The 13239-nt window shown below is 42.3% G+C and overlaps 1 protein-coding gene across 11 annotated transcripts in view; it reads left to right on the forward strand.

Moving 5' to 3' along the window:
- Window positions 1–13239, forward strand: part of ppip5k1a (diphosphoinositol pentakisphosphate kinase 1a) — a 254160-nt gene that overhangs the window by 116141 nt on the left and 124780 nt on the right. For 7 of the 11 annotated variants that reach the window (XR_009507178.1, XM_059945947.1, XM_059945943.1 and 4 more), the window contains 3 exons: window positions 2469–2513; window positions 4911–5032; window positions 5271–5453. Coding sequence is in view for 10 of the 11 variants with exons in the window: in XM_059945947.1 (XP_059801930.1) it covers window positions 2469–2513; window positions 4911–5032; window positions 5271–5453 (350 nt within the window). In the remaining variant the exon portion in view is untranslated. The remainder of the gene's footprint in view (window positions 1–2468; window positions 2514–4910; window positions 5033–5270; window positions 5454–13239) is intronic. The other 4 variants (XM_059945944.1, XM_059945946.1, XM_059945949.1 and 1 more) reach the window with 1 other exon arrangement.

The following is a 13239-nucleotide window of genomic DNA, read 5'->3' on the forward strand; positions in this document are numbered from 1 at the left end:
CGCAAACTCTGCCATAGAGCCGTCGATCCCATTATCCAAATCATTGACAAACAATCTGAAAAGCAGTGGTCCCAATACTGACCTCTGAGGAGCACCACTAGTCACAGGCAGCCAACAAGAAAAGGCCCCCTGCGTTCCCACTCACTGTCTCCTACCTGTCAGCTATTCCTTTATCATGCCAGTGTCTTTCCTATACTGCCATAGGATTTTATCTTGTTAAGCAGTCTTGTGGAACCTTATCAAATGCCTTCTGAAAATCCAAGCAAATTACGCCCACTGCCTCTCCTTTGTCCACCCTGCTTCCTCAAAGAACTCCTATCAAATTTGTCAGGCAATATTTCCCCTTACAGAAACTTAGACTTATTTTATCATTAGTCTCCAAGTATCCTGAAACCTCATCCCAAGTATCCTGAGGTTAGGCTAGCTAGCCTATAATTTCCTTTCTTTTGTCTTCCTCCCTTCTTAAAGAGTGGAATGACATTTGCAATCTTCCAGCTTTCTGGGACCATGCCAGAATCAAGTGATTCTTGAAAGATCATGACCAATGTATTTGTCACCTCTTCAGCAACCCTTCTCAGAACTCTGGGGTATAGTCCATCTGGTCCAGATGACTACCTTAAGATCTTTGAGTTTGCCTAGCGCTTTTTCCTTTGTAATAGCAGTGGCACTCACTCCTGCTCCCTGACACTCGGGCATCTCTGGCACACTGCTAGTGTCTTCCACAGTGAAGGCTGATGCAAAGTACCAATTAAGTTTATCAGCCATTTCTTTGGCCCCCATTAGTACTTCACCAGCATCATTTTCCAGTGGTCCAATGTCAATTCTCACCTCCCTTTTACTCTACCTAACTGGAAAAAACTTTAACCTGCTTTATATTATTGGCTAGTTTGCCCTCATATTTCATCTTTTCCCTTATAGCTTTTTGCTGGAGTATAAAAACTTCCCAAACATTCAACTTCCCACTTACTTATGTAGTCCTTAACTTCCCTTGTCAGCCAAAGTTGCCTACCCCTGTCATTTGAGAACAACTACTTCTGTGGGACATATCTATCCTGTGCTTTGTGAACTATTCTCAGAAACTTCAGCCACCTTTGCCTTGGCGTCATCCCCGCCAGTTTCCTCCTCCAATCCGCCTGGGCAAGCTCCTCTCTCATGCCTCTGTAATTACCTTTATTCCATAGCGATATTGATACATATAGCTTGTGCTTCCTCCTCTCAAATTGCAGTATGAATTCAATCATATTATGATCACTGTCTTCTAAGGGTTCCTTTGCATTAAGCTCCCTACAGTCCTGTTCTGCTTCTCTACCTTCATCTTGGTCTCTGTGACTGTTGCTGAGTCTCTGCTGCTTGTTAATTGTCAAGTTGTCTGTAACCACGTGCTTTATTTCTGATCTGTTGACAAATAATTTCAATTGTGGCATTTTGCTACTGGTAAGCTGCTCATGTGGATTTTGAACCCCATCCCTCCTTAAGATCAGCAGTGGGGAAAATCAAAAATGCTCTAGATCTTGGAAGTTTGAAATACAAACAGAAATGTTGACAACTCTTGTGTAGGTCAGGCACCATCTGGAAAGAGAAATAGTTAACATTTTGGGTTATGGAAGGTCCCAGGCATGAAACTTTATTTCCCTCCATTTTTTAACGCTGTTAAAGGCATTTGAAGTATGGTGGGAATTTCCTTGTCCTGTTTGACCAAGCTGAATTTTTCATCCTGATCTCTGACCACCACCCAACCTTCTGCCTCTGAAATTCATTCATAGCTTCGTCATCTCCTACCAGCTATCTAAATGTGTTCCTTGCCTAGTCTTCGTAGCTGCAGATAAGTGACTCTGTCCCAGTACCATTTTTGCCCATATGCCATGAGTAGTTGGTAGGCTCCTAAATCACAATGTAAGTCATATCCCTCTTCAGTTCCCATGCTGGTATTTATCTTTCAAGACCCTCTATTTATTCCTCAAAATACAAGACTATAAAGACACAGGAGCAGAATTAGACCATTCAGCCCATCGAGTCTGCTCTTTTATTCCAACATGGCTGATTTATTATCCCCCTTCAGCTCCATTTCTCCTGCCTTTTCCCCATAACCTTTGACACCCTAAGCAAGAACCTGTCACCCTCTGCTTTAAGTATACCAAATGTCTTTACCCCCACAGCCCTCCGTGGCAATGAATTCCATGGATTCACCACCCTCTGGCAAAAGAAATTCCTCCTCATCTCTGTTCTAAGGGTACAATTAAAGAAAATGTTCAATTTCTTCCTCCAAAGGCTAATTTCACTGTGCTTTTAGCTGCTTTTCCTAATGTGTTAACCACCAATTTGATTTTAACTCTTTGGAGCACTTTGGAACACTTTTAGTACAGCACTATGTTTTTTGAGTTTTTGATTCAGAATCTATATAGTTAGCCGTGAGGGATGAATAATGTTAATCTATTTGTCTTTCCCTCCTGTTTTTTATATGAATATAGATGATAGCAGCAAAGGTTTGAGCTGTGATTCTCCCATTGACTGTGGTAAGGGACAGATTGCTGAGTTTGTGATGATTAACCCCATTTTCATTCCTCCTGCATGTCTAGCCCTGGGGCCAATCTAACAATCAGATGCAGCAAACTAATTGTTACAGAGTGATTCATAAATAAAATGAGGGTGCTGTTGTTCTAAAGGTAACAGTGGCCTGGAATCAGTATTATGATCATCCTAACTTTTGGAGTTTGCAATAGAGCAAGATTAGAAATTCCCTTTGATTTGGTACTCTGTATGTCCCACATGATACTGCTGTTGTCACTATCGTGATTGTGCAGAGAAATTAATTTGTGAAAGATTGATAATTTAACTTGTTTTAAACTGTCATGTGTTTTCTCTCTCTGCGTCTCCCTCTGTCTCCTCTCCACGTCTTTCCCCAAAAGAAAAGGCATCAAACACACGCAGCCTTAATTTTGAGGTCACTTGTTTAGGTATTGTTTTACCTTCTACCCCAAAATACAAAGTCTGTAACAAGTGTTGCCTGTTTCTGCCATTAATGCAGCTAATTCACTCTTTTCTGTGATTTTGTTTTTGCTGTGTCTTGGGTATACCTGTCAGGTTCTTAGACATTCTTTTGCATTTAATTCCAGTCGACTGGATTTCTATTTGTTCTAAGATTTGTGAAAGCTCATCTGTTTAGCTTTATTTGTTGTTCAAGCTCACTGGTGAAGGCTTTACCTCTTTAAAAGGCGTATGTTCTTTATCACGTTCTTCCCACTGCTTTTGTAGCTTTATTTCTGCCTTGCTGTCTGTAGTGCTCAGGAGATGTCCCTACACGTTCATAGAGTGCCACATTTTGGTCTACGTGGTGTAATACATACAAAGCAATTCTAATTCTTTCCTCTGAGAAATCCTGTCAAAAACACATTGGTTAAGAACTAGATGAAAAAAGACTTTTTTTTTATAACATGTTTCATATCTGAAGTTGAACGATTTTTCAGGGATTCATTCCATTAAGACATTGTAAGTACAGTTTGGAGAACAAGTCATGTAATCACCAGCTGAGAACCCCCATTATCTGCACATACATAGTAGATGCCATTCTTTCTCTGTCAATCGATCTTAACCTCTTACTTTGTTGTTCCTGTGTTCAACACACTGCACTTTCACTGAACCAGTAGTTAAATTTTTTTTTCATTTCGTTGTATGCTGAATTATTCTAAACTTTTACAGATAAATAACAGGTCCAATGACAAGTCTCAATAAAATTATTGGCAGTTACAAGTCCTGTCTCTGAAAGGCCTCAGAATGTTTTTGTACTGACCAGCAGCATCCACAAGACTACTTATTAAAGAAAAGTTTCCCTGTTTTAGGTATTGTTTTACCTTCTACCCCAAAATACAAAGTCTGTAACAAGTGTTGCCTGTTTCTGCCATTAATGCAGCTAATTCACTCTTTTCTGTGATTTTGTTTTTGCTGTTGTCTTGGGTATACCTGTCAGGTTCTTAGACATTCTAAGAACCTTTTGTGGAGTACATTGATATTTCCTGCCTCCCATTCTATAGACAGGTTTGTCTAACACCATTGCAACCGTCTGTGAAGAGTAAAGCCTTCTTTGTCTCTGATTCTCTGGCATAATTATTTGCTTCAGGGTTAGGATTTGGCAATGGATGAGAGTTGAAATTTCTTTTAACACAATTGTGTTGAAAATAGGAGAATGTTTGACTGGCAAAACAGTTCTACATCAAGATTGAGGAAGAAATGAAAATATGAGGGAGGATATAACAAGGAAAATCAGATAAAGAAGAGTTGTGTTTGTCAATTTTACAGTTCTAAGAGCAATGCTTACAAGTGACATGCATTAGTGTAAACCACTAAAACTAAATACTGACATCCAAGGAACTGGAAGCAGGATCATTCTTCCCTTCTTCCAACTCTCCCCTTAAATTAGTAAACACCTCCTGATCACTCCTTGTATTTTAAATATCACTGTATATTGGCATGCTAGGGAAACACTAGAGAATTTTTAACAATTTCCTCTATGTAACTATTGGTCTTTGAGAACAGTCAGTGCTGATTGAGCAGACTGATACCAGAATCAAAAAAGTTTAAATTAACTGGGCAAGTTTGAACAGATTAATTTTCCTTTGAGTAGTGAGTTGATTTTGAAGTGTAAGATGATTAAAGAGTAAATGGAGTAGATAGAAATTGTTTCCCCTGAGAGTCCAGAAGAGTGAGAGTCAGTAGGCTGATAAGTGGTGATGTCAAGAGAAGGGTAGTGTCAATCTGGAACCCCACAGTCCCAAAAAGCTGAGAGTGGGCAATTGAAAGTTTCTGAATTGCAGTTGATAACAATGTTGTCTTGAGAATTATGGAATTAAAAAAAGAAAGAAGCTGAAGTCTTTTGGTGATTTAGGCAGAGAGTTATGTGCTTGCTTTCTTCCCAGGTGATTATGCTGGCTTTCCTGGTTGTGGGCTGCTACGTTTGCATAGCACCTACAGACATGACCTGAAGATCTATGCCTCTGATGAGGGCAGAGTACAGATGACTGCAGCAGCTTTTGCCAAGGTATGTAATGAAAAAAGTTTTGTATGTATACTAAGCAACTACATTTAATTTGTTTTCAGTGGAATGTCAATATCAAGGGCTGTGGAGAGTATCTGGCTGACGCTTGGTGCTCAGTGCTTGATACCAGTGTTAAATTTGTGAAGTGGAGAATGTGTTAAGCATTGTAGTATGGATAAACCCAAAGCTTTTCTCAGTTCCATGATCTTCAATACATCACCCCTGATCTGCAATGTTACAGGGACTCCTGGCACTGGAAGGAGAGTTGACTCCAATTCTGGTGCAGATGGTGAAAAGTGCCAACATGAATGGTCTTCTGGACAGCAACAGCAACTCACTGAGTAGCTGTCAACAACGTGTCAAAGCACGGCTTCATGAGATCATGCAGAAGGACCAGATGTTCATGGAGGAGGACTACAAAAAGGTAACAGGGTCAATAACATGACGGGACTACTTGGGTTGGAAATAATTATATGTGATCAATTAGTTTATGGCATCTTCTAGTTGTAAAAGTTCCACATTAGGAACATCAAAGCTGATTGTATTGGTGATGCTTGTTGTTTTAAGGTAATGTTCATTTAAAGCAGAATGGGTTAATGAAACAGTAGAAACTGCTAAGCCAAGAGCTCATGAGGTCAGGAACATGCAGCTGCAAGAAATATTTATGTACAATACAGAAACTGATGTTACTTGCGTGTATTGTCACGGTGCAAAAGTTGCTGGATGAAGTGGAGTGATAATTGGAAACTTGATTTTCTATAGCTTCATTTAGCAAGGAAATCACGTGTGCAAGGGCTCTGGCGAGAAAATCCTTCACTACTTATTACAGGCCTGCTATGTATGTTTTGTGAGAGTGCAGACGAATGAAAGTGAAAGCAATCAAACCCAGAGGAGATCGAAGTTTATTGACAGTATTTTGCTAACTGTTAAAATGAATACCTCTGTATATAAAATTCAATGTGCATGTGTTGTCACTGGGCAAAAAGCTGCACAGCACAAGATTTTTCAAACTACTGGTCATTACAAATCAGAGGGAACATTGGCACCCTTATCTGCTTTTGGCTGGAGGCTGGGATGATGAAGGACAGCAACAGTTTGCTCTTCAGGGACTTGTGTGCTTATTTTTCTGGCGGGCTCAGTAGTGTAGTGCTTAGTGTAATGCTCAATAATGCCACAAACCCTCGTTTAATTCCTGCTGCTTTCTGTTAGTAGCTTGCGTGTTCTTTCAGGTTCAAGTTTATCATCTGACAGTACACATATGAAACCAAATGAAACAACATTCCTTTGGACTATGGTGCACCTACAACACATATACCACACACAGCACATAAACACATAAATAACTTAAGCATATATATTTCAAAATGTGCAGCACAGGTAAGCTGTAAACAGTTAACAGCTCACTGTCCCAGTGACAAGATCTCAGAGGTGGCATGACCACATGGGTTTACTGCAGTGCTATGGCTTCTTCCTACATTCTGAAGATGTACAGGTTAGGGTTAGTGAGTTATGGGCAAGTAATGATGGTTGGTACTGGAAGCATGGCATCACTTGTGAGCTGCCCCCAGCACATATTCAGACTGGTTTGCTTGTTGATGTAAACGATGCATTTCACTATGTGTTTTAATCTTTTGATGTACATGTGACAAATAAAGTTAATCTTTATAAGGTATTTGGTTGAGTATTTAGTTATGAAAGGTATAGAGGGATACACACTTAATGTGAGCAAATGGGATGAACATTAATAGGCATCACAGTTGATACGATCAAGAGGGGTTAAAAGGGCTCATTACTGTACTGTGCGATTCTATGCTTCTAGTCGTACCTCAGGGCTTTCTATCTTTTTAAGCAAACTAGAAGATCTCTTTTGTCTTTAGCATTGTATTCTGGGATGGGAGTTAACTACCAAGTTAGTTCATTTCTCAGAAACCTACTAAAGGTTAGTAGTCTGTGGCTTGAGGGTGGTGCTCTTAATACACCATTCCTCAGGTAGCAAAAGTCTGTTCTGAGGCACAGTAAGCGATGGTGAATTCCATCATCAGTCCCCGTTTTTGCAGAGAAATGCCTCTTGAGACAATTTTTAAAAAATTCTTTTCTTGGGACCTGGGCTTTGCCCTTCCCAATTTGTCCTTAAGATGGTGGTAGTGAGCTACCTTTAAAGTTCAATGTAAATTTATTATCAAAGTACACATCTGTTACCATATACAAGCCTGATATTCATTTTCTTGTGGACATACTCAATAAATTCAGTGTAGAATCAATGAAGGACTGTACCAACTAGCCATTCAACCAGTGTGCAAAAGACAAATTGTGGAAATACAAACAAAAATAAGCAATAAATATTGAGAACATGAGATGGACAGTCCTTGAAAATAATCCAGATGTTCCAGGGTTGAGTGAAGATCCAATGAGATGGCATCTGCTGTAACAAACACGAAGAAATCTGCAGATGCTGGAAATTCAAGCAACGCACACAAAATGCTGGTGGAACACAGCAGGCCAGGCAGCATCTATAGGGAGAAGCACTGTCGACGTTTCGGGTCAAGACCCTTCATCAGAACTAACTGAAAGGAAAGATAGTAAGAGATTTGAAAGTAGGAGGGGGAGGGGGGAATGTAAAATGATAGGAGAAGACCGGAGGGGGTGGGGTGAAGCTGAGAGCCAGAAAGGTGATTGGCAAAAGTGATACAGAGCTAGAGAAGGGAAAGGATCATGGGACGGGAGGCCTAAGGAGAAAGAAAGAGGAAGGGGAGCACCAGAGGGAGATAGAGAACAGGCAGAGTGATGGGCAGAGAGAGAAAGAAAAAGGGAGGGGGAAATAAAACTAAATATATCAGGGATGGGGTAAGAAGGGGAGGAGGGGCATTAACAGAAGTTAGAGAAGTCAGTGTTCATGCCATCAGGTTGGAGGCTACCCAGCCGGTATATAAGGTGTTGTTCCTCCAACCTGAGTGTGGCTTCATCTTGACAGTAGAGGAGGCCATGGATAGACAGAATGGGAATGGGACGTGGAATTAAATTGTGTGGCCACTGGGAGATCCTGCTTTCTCTGGTGGACTGAGCGTAGGTGTTCAGCGAAACAGTCTCCCAGTCTGCATCGGGTCTCACCGATATATGAAAGGCCACACCAGGAGCACCGGACGCAGTATACCACACCGGCCGACTCACAGGTGAAGTGTCACCTCACCTGGAAGGACTGTATGGAGCCCTGAATGGTGGTGAGGGAGGAAGTGTAAGGGCAGGTGTAGCACTTGTTCCGCTTACAAGGATAAGTGCCAGGTGGGAGATCGGTGGGAGGGGATGGGGGGGATGAATGGTCAAGGGAGTCACATAGCGAGCGATTGCTGCGGAAAGCAGAAGGGGGGGAGGGAAAGACGTGCTTGGTAGTGGGATCCTGTTGGAGGTGGCGGAAGTTACGGAGAATTATACGTTGGATCTGGAGGCTGGTGGGGTGGTAGGTGAGGACAAGGGGGACCCTCCTCCCCTTCTTACCCCATCCCTGATGTATTTAGTTTTTTTCCCCCCCTCCCTTTTTTCTTTCTCTTTCTGCCTATCACTCTGTCTGTTCTCCATCTCCCTCTGGTGCTCCCCTCCCCCTTTCTTTCTCCTTAGGCCTCCCGTCCCATGATCCTTTCCCTTCTCTAGCTCTGTATCCCTTTTGCCAATCACCTTTCTGGCTCTCAGCTTCATCCCACCCCCTCCGGTCTTCTCCTATCATTTTGCATTTTCCCCTCACCCTCCTACTTTCAAATCTCTTACTATCTTTCCTTTCAGTTAGTCCTGATGAAGGGTCTCGGCCCAAAACATCAACTGTGCTTCTTCCTATAGATCCTGCCTGGCCTGCTGCGTTCTTCCAGCATTTTGTGTGTGTTGCATCTGCTGTGGACCTGTTACGCTAGTAGACAAATTGGAGCGGATCCAATTCACTTCTCAGGCAGGAGTTGATGTGTTTCGTCACCACCCTCTCAAAATACTTCATCACTGTGGGTGTAAGTGCTACTGGATGGTAGTCATTGAGCAGCACTAAGCTATGCTCTTCTTAGGCACTGGTATAATTGAAGACTGGTGAAGCAAGGGGTTAAAAATCTCAGTGAACACTCCAAGTAGTTGATCAGTGCAGATCTTTAGTACTTGGCCAAGTAACCCGTCTGGACTGGATGCTTTTCGTGGGTTCATCCTTCTGAAGGCTGTTTGCACATCGGTCTCAAAAACTGAAATCACAGGATCATCAGAGGATGTGGGAATTCGTGATGGTTCCTCCATGTTTTGATGGATAAAGTGAGCATAGGTGGCATTGAGGTCATTTGGAAGTGAAGTCCTATTGTCATCTATATCACTTGATTTAACTTTATAAGAGGCGATAGCATTCAAGACTTGCCACAACTGTTGAGAATCCTTTGTTGATTCAAGTATGGTCTGGAATTGCCACTTAGCCCATGAGATGGCTTTATGGAGATTTACAAGAGGTACATTTTCTTGGTTGCCAGATTTGAATGTCTCTGATCTGGCCCCTGCAGATTGCAGATATCATGATAGATCCAGGGTTTCTGGTTGGGGAAGACACTCAATGATTTTGTGGGGATATACTTGTCTATAGCTATTTTTTATGAAGTATGTGACAACCATGGTGTATTCATTCAGATCCACAGCTGAGTCTTTGAATGCTGCCCAGTTCACCAACTTGAAGCAATCCTGTAGGCACTCTTCTGCCTTCTGCAACCACCTCTTTGTTGTTCTAATCTTTGGAGCCTTTCTCTTTAGCCTCTGCCTGTATGTAGGTAGGAGGGGGACAGACAAATGATTAGATTTCATAAAATGTGTCCTAGGCAAGGAATGGTAGACATTCCTTACTTTAGTATAACAGTGGTCTGGTGCTAAAAGTTACATGCTGATGGTAATTGGGCAGGAATTTCTTCAAACAGGCTTGGTTTAATTCCCGAACGATAATTTGAAATACGTCAGGGTAGATCGTTTCTTGTTTGGTGACAGCATTTTACAGTATCTTGCGTACTTAATTATAGTCGGCTTCAGGTGATAATAAACTCTTGGTGATGATCACCAATGGTAGCTCACTAGATAAATAGAATGGATGGCATTTGATTGTTAGGTGTTCAAGGTCGGGGAACACAAGTTTGGAGCATCACCACGAGTTTATCATGAAACACACACCTTCACCTTTTGCCTTCTCCACATCAGCAGTTCAGCAGGCTTTGCAAGAGTGGTGGAGAAAATGAACATTAGAAATCACATTTATGTGGACTGCTTTGTCATGGCGCTGCACTTGTCTAGACACTTCTGATATGTATTGTAGATGATAGAAATCCTTGGAGTGTTAGGAGTGATGCATTTGCCTTGAGTTACCCAGCTTCTGATCTGCTTTTGTAGCACAGTGTTCATGTAGCTGGTGCAACTGTGTTTCTGGTGTATAGTGTTTGTAGTTGATGATAGTTGAGGTCTTTGAAGCAGTCACGCTGCTTAGTAAAGAATGGGCATTTTGACCCATTGTTCTTGGAGATGGTTATTGCCTGGTATTTTTGTGGCATGGATATGCTTTGCCACTTATCAGCCTTGCTGCAGTGATATCCAGGTCTTGTTATATGCAGATAAGGACAAGTCCATTTGCCAACTTTAATTGCTGGCAGAGTGGGGGAAGATTTTGTTGCACACTGTAAATGTTGGTGGAGGACCTCTTGAAATTACTTATTGTAAAGCCCATTTTCTCTTAACGGATGAGTTGATGATAAGACTATAAGTCATAAAGCCCATAAAGCCTGCTCCCCCATTCCATCATGGCTGATTTACTATTCCTCTCAACCCTATTCTCCCTTTACCCTTTGACGCATTTATTAATCAAGAACCTTGCAACCTCAGCTTTAAGTATACCTAATGACTTGGCCTCCACAGCCATCTGTGGCAAAGAATTCCACAGATTCTCCACCCTCTGGCGGAAGAAATTTCTCCTGATCTCTGTTCTAAAGGGACAATCTGGTATTCTGAAACTAAGCCATCTGGTCCTGAACTCCCTCACTATAGGAAACTGGAGCATGGCCTCCAAAAATAAGCATATAAAAGCTTTGCATAATGTAGTCCTGTGATTGAGGGCAGATACACTTACCTTGGGTCTGGAGTAAGAGAGATCTATATGAAATAGGTTTTCATTGTCCTGTAGATTAACCACTTTACTGCAGGAGCATTGTTGGAGGGAAGGTGCTGGGCAAAGTCTCTTCTGATGTTGCAAGTTGAAGTATTGTTTCAGAAGGACAGAAATATCCTTTAGCACTCTGTTTTGTTGCTAAGGTGAGTTGATATAGAAAGGTAGAACTTCTGTAGATGCACAGTGGAGAGTATTCTAACTGGTTGCATCAAAGCCTAGTATGAGAACAATGTCCAGGAATGGAAAAGATCACAAAAAGTGGTGCATACAGCTGAGTCCATTGTAGGCAAAACCCTACCCACCATTGAGCACATTTACATGGAACACCGCCACAAGAATGCAGCGTCCTTCATCAGAGATCCCCACCATCCAAGCCATATTCTTTTCCTGTTATTACCATTGTGCAAAAGGTACAGGAGCCTTAAGTCCTACACCACCAGGTTAAAGATCAGTTATTACCTTACTACCATCAGTTTCCTACTTCACTCACCACAACCCTGAACTAATTCTGACCTACAGATTCACTCACATTCAAGAACTCTTTCCAGCTCATGTTCCCAATATTATTTTCTATCTGCACAGTTTGTTTCCTTTGCACATTGGTTTTTCATTAGCGCAAACACAAGAGATTCTGCAATGCTGGAAATCCAGAGTAATGCACCCAAAATTAGGTCAAGTCAAGCTTATTGTCATTTAACTATATACGTGTATGCAGTACTGTCAAACGAGACAATGTTTCTCTGGACCAGGGTGTGGAGCACTGTGGTACACATAACAGGTATGTAGCACATAATAACTTAGTAAAGAAAGAATTAAATCTACAAATAAATTATGCATAGATTAAACAAAGTAAAGTGCATAAATTAAATATTGTAGGGTACAGTACAAATTATCTGCTAACGCTTTGAAGGTGATGAGGCAGGGAGTTCAGAAGCCTAGTGGCCTGAGGGAAGAAGCCGTTTCCCATCCTGACCGTTCTTGTCTTTATGTATCAGAGTCTCTTGCCTGATGGTGGAATGTCAAAGAGGATGCTGGATGGATGGGTGAGATCCTTGATAATACAAAGGGCCCTGTGTTTGCAGCACTCCTGATAAATGTTCCCAATGGATTGTAGAGATGCTTATGATCCTCTCTGCTGTTCTCACAGTCCTTTGTAGGGGCTTCCAGTCCAATTCTCTGCTGCTTCCATACCAGATGGAGATGCATTTGCAACTTGTCAGGACATTCTCAATGGTGCTCCTGTAAAACTCAGTTACTTTGGGGGTGGGGGGAGTGGGGAAGGTGTTGCTGGGAAGCTTGCCTCCATCAGGAAGTGAGGTGATATTCAGGGACCAGGTCAGGTCACCCGTAATGCAAACTCCCAGGAACTTGGTGCACTTGACTCTCTCTACCAAGGAGCTGTGTATGCGCAGAGGGGGGTGGTTCATTTGCACCTTTCTTTAGTCCACAATCACCTCCCTGGATTTCTCCACATTCACACTTTGCTTGTTGTGTTCATAACAGTCCACTAGCCATTCCACTTCCTCTCTATACTCCGAATCATCATTGTCGTTGAAGACACTGTTGTGTCATCCACAAACTTGATGACACAGTTTGAGCTGAATCCTGTGACTCAGTCATGTGTCAGCAATGTAAACAGCAGCGGGCTGAGCACACAGCCCTGGAAAGTGCCAGTGTTCAGTATAATGGGACTAGAGACATCGCTGCCCACACAGACTGACTGGCCTTTCTGTTAATAAGTCCAGGATCCAGTTACAGAGGGAGGTATTGAGACCCAGTGAGGACAGTTTTCTTCCACCATCAACTCTGCTGTCAAACGCATCTCTCCCATTTGCCGCACATCTGCCCTCACCCCATCCGCCAACCCCCCCCTCACTTGAGATAGGGTTCCCCTTGTCCTCACCTACCACCCCACCAGCCTCCGGGTCCAATGTATAATTCTCCGTAACTTCCGCCACCTCCAATGGGATCCCACTACCAAGCACATCTTTCCCTCCCCCACTTTCTACTTTCCGCAGGGATCGCTCCCTACGCGACTCCCTTGTCCATTCGTTTC

The sequence above is a fragment of the Hypanus sabinus genome, chromosome 21, assembly GCF_030144855.1.
Source record: "Hypanus sabinus isolate sHypSab1 chromosome 21, sHypSab1.hap1, whole genome shotgun sequence".
Classification (NCBI taxonomy): domain Eukaryota; kingdom Metazoa; phylum Chordata; class Chondrichthyes; order Myliobatiformes; family Dasyatidae; genus Hypanus; species Hypanus sabinus.